Source organism: Salvia hispanica, unplaced genomic scaffold (assembly GCF_023119035.1).
Source record: "Salvia hispanica cultivar TCC Black 2014 unplaced genomic scaffold, UniMelb_Shisp_WGS_1.0 HiC_scaffold_1509, whole genome shotgun sequence".
In the NCBI taxonomy this organism is placed as follows: domain Eukaryota; kingdom Viridiplantae; phylum Streptophyta; class Magnoliopsida; order Lamiales; family Lamiaceae; genus Salvia; species Salvia hispanica.
This window is the reverse complement of record NW_025951815.1, coordinates 1-1,461: the sequence shown is the minus strand read 5'-3', so window position 1 is coordinate 1,461 and position 1,461 is coordinate 1. Positions and strand designations below refer to the sequence as shown.

Sequence of the window (1,461 nt, the reverse complement as noted above, 5' to 3'; positions counted from 1 at the left end):
AAAATTTATCATCCGTTTCCTTGTTTTTGTTGGAATAAAAATAATTAAACTTGATTTTTGTAGTAGAATTATCTAGATATCATAAATATCTAGATATTATGTAGAATTATCTAGAATTGGGGGAGAGAAATATCTAGATATTTTGGTAGAATTAACTAGAGATAGAATTCTCTAGAATATAGATATTTAGAATATAAAAGTATTAAGTAGGAGAATATCTTGATATTTAGGGAGAATAGTCTAGATTAATAGATATTTATATAAGAAATATCTAGATTTTTATAGATAAAAATCTAGATATTTAGAATATAAAATTTGAAGTAGATGACTAGAATAGGAAGGGGATGTCTATAAATATGAGAAAGTTGTAACATTTTGTACAAGTGGAACAAGTTGAAGAAGTTGAGAAGTTGAGTGAGTTGAGAAAGTTTGAGAAATTGAGTGTTCCTTTCTTCCCCACATCAAAACATCTCCTAAATCATTTCCCACATATTCCACCCATTCTCCTCTCAAATATTTCCTCCAAACTAAATTATTCTCCTCCAACATATATCCCATATTTTTCCAACAAAGTGGTATCAGAGCCATAAGTTCCTACCTGTAGTATGGCTAACTTGCCGTCGTTCCAAGTCCCCATGCTCAATAAGAGCAGTTTCGATAATTGGAGTATCAAGATGAAAGCGTTATTGGGAGCCCACGACGTTTGGGAGATCGTGGAGAATGGCTACGAGGAGCCGCAAGACGAGACCGATCTATCCCAACAACAAAGGGATAGATTGCGAGATGCGAGAAAGAGAGACAAGAAGGCTCTCTATCTCATCTACCAAGCTCTAGGGGACGACGATTTCGAAAAGATCTCGAGTGCAAGCACCGCCAAAGAAGCATGGAAGAAGCTCCAAATCTCATGTGTTGGTGCGGAGCGAGTAAAGAAGGTACGCCTCCAAACTTTAAGAGGGGAATTTGAATCTTTACATATGAAAGAGTCCGAATCAATTTCGGATTATTTTTCAAGAGTCTTGGCGGTGTCAAATCAAATGAAAAGAAATGGTGAAAAATTGGAGGATGTTAGAATCATGGAGAAAATATTGCGCTCTCTAACCCCTAATTTTGAGCACATAGTAGTTACAATAGAAGAAACAAAAGATTTGGAGGAAATGACCATCGATCACTTATTGGGTTCGCTACAAGCATATGAGGAGAAACAAAAGAAGAAACAAGAAATTGTGGAGCAACTTTTGAAGTTGCAAGTAAGCCCAAAGGAGAAAGAAGAAAGCTCGAGCAATGGTGGTGGCCCACAAGGAAGAGGTCGCGGACAAAGACAAGATCGTGGTCGTGGTCGTGGTCGAGGATATGCTCATGGACGTGGACGTGGACGAGGATATTTTTCCAACAATGAAGAAAGAAAGGAGTTCCCAAATATGGGACGAGGAAGGAGCAATCCACAGTCGAGGTACGATAAAT

General features: G+C 37.6%; 1 protein-coding gene across 1 annotated transcript; it reads left to right on the top strand.

The window, feature by feature from the left end:
* Nucleotides 1-605: 605 nt before the first annotated feature.
* Nucleotides 606-1,450, top strand: LOC125198473 (the record flags this gene model as incomplete). The annotated part of the gene is made up of 1 exon (XM_048096810.1): nt 606-1,450. A coding segment is annotated over exon 1 (845 nt), but the record flags the coding sequence as incomplete, so codon positions are not given.
* Nucleotides 1,451-1,461: the final 11 nt, after the last annotated feature.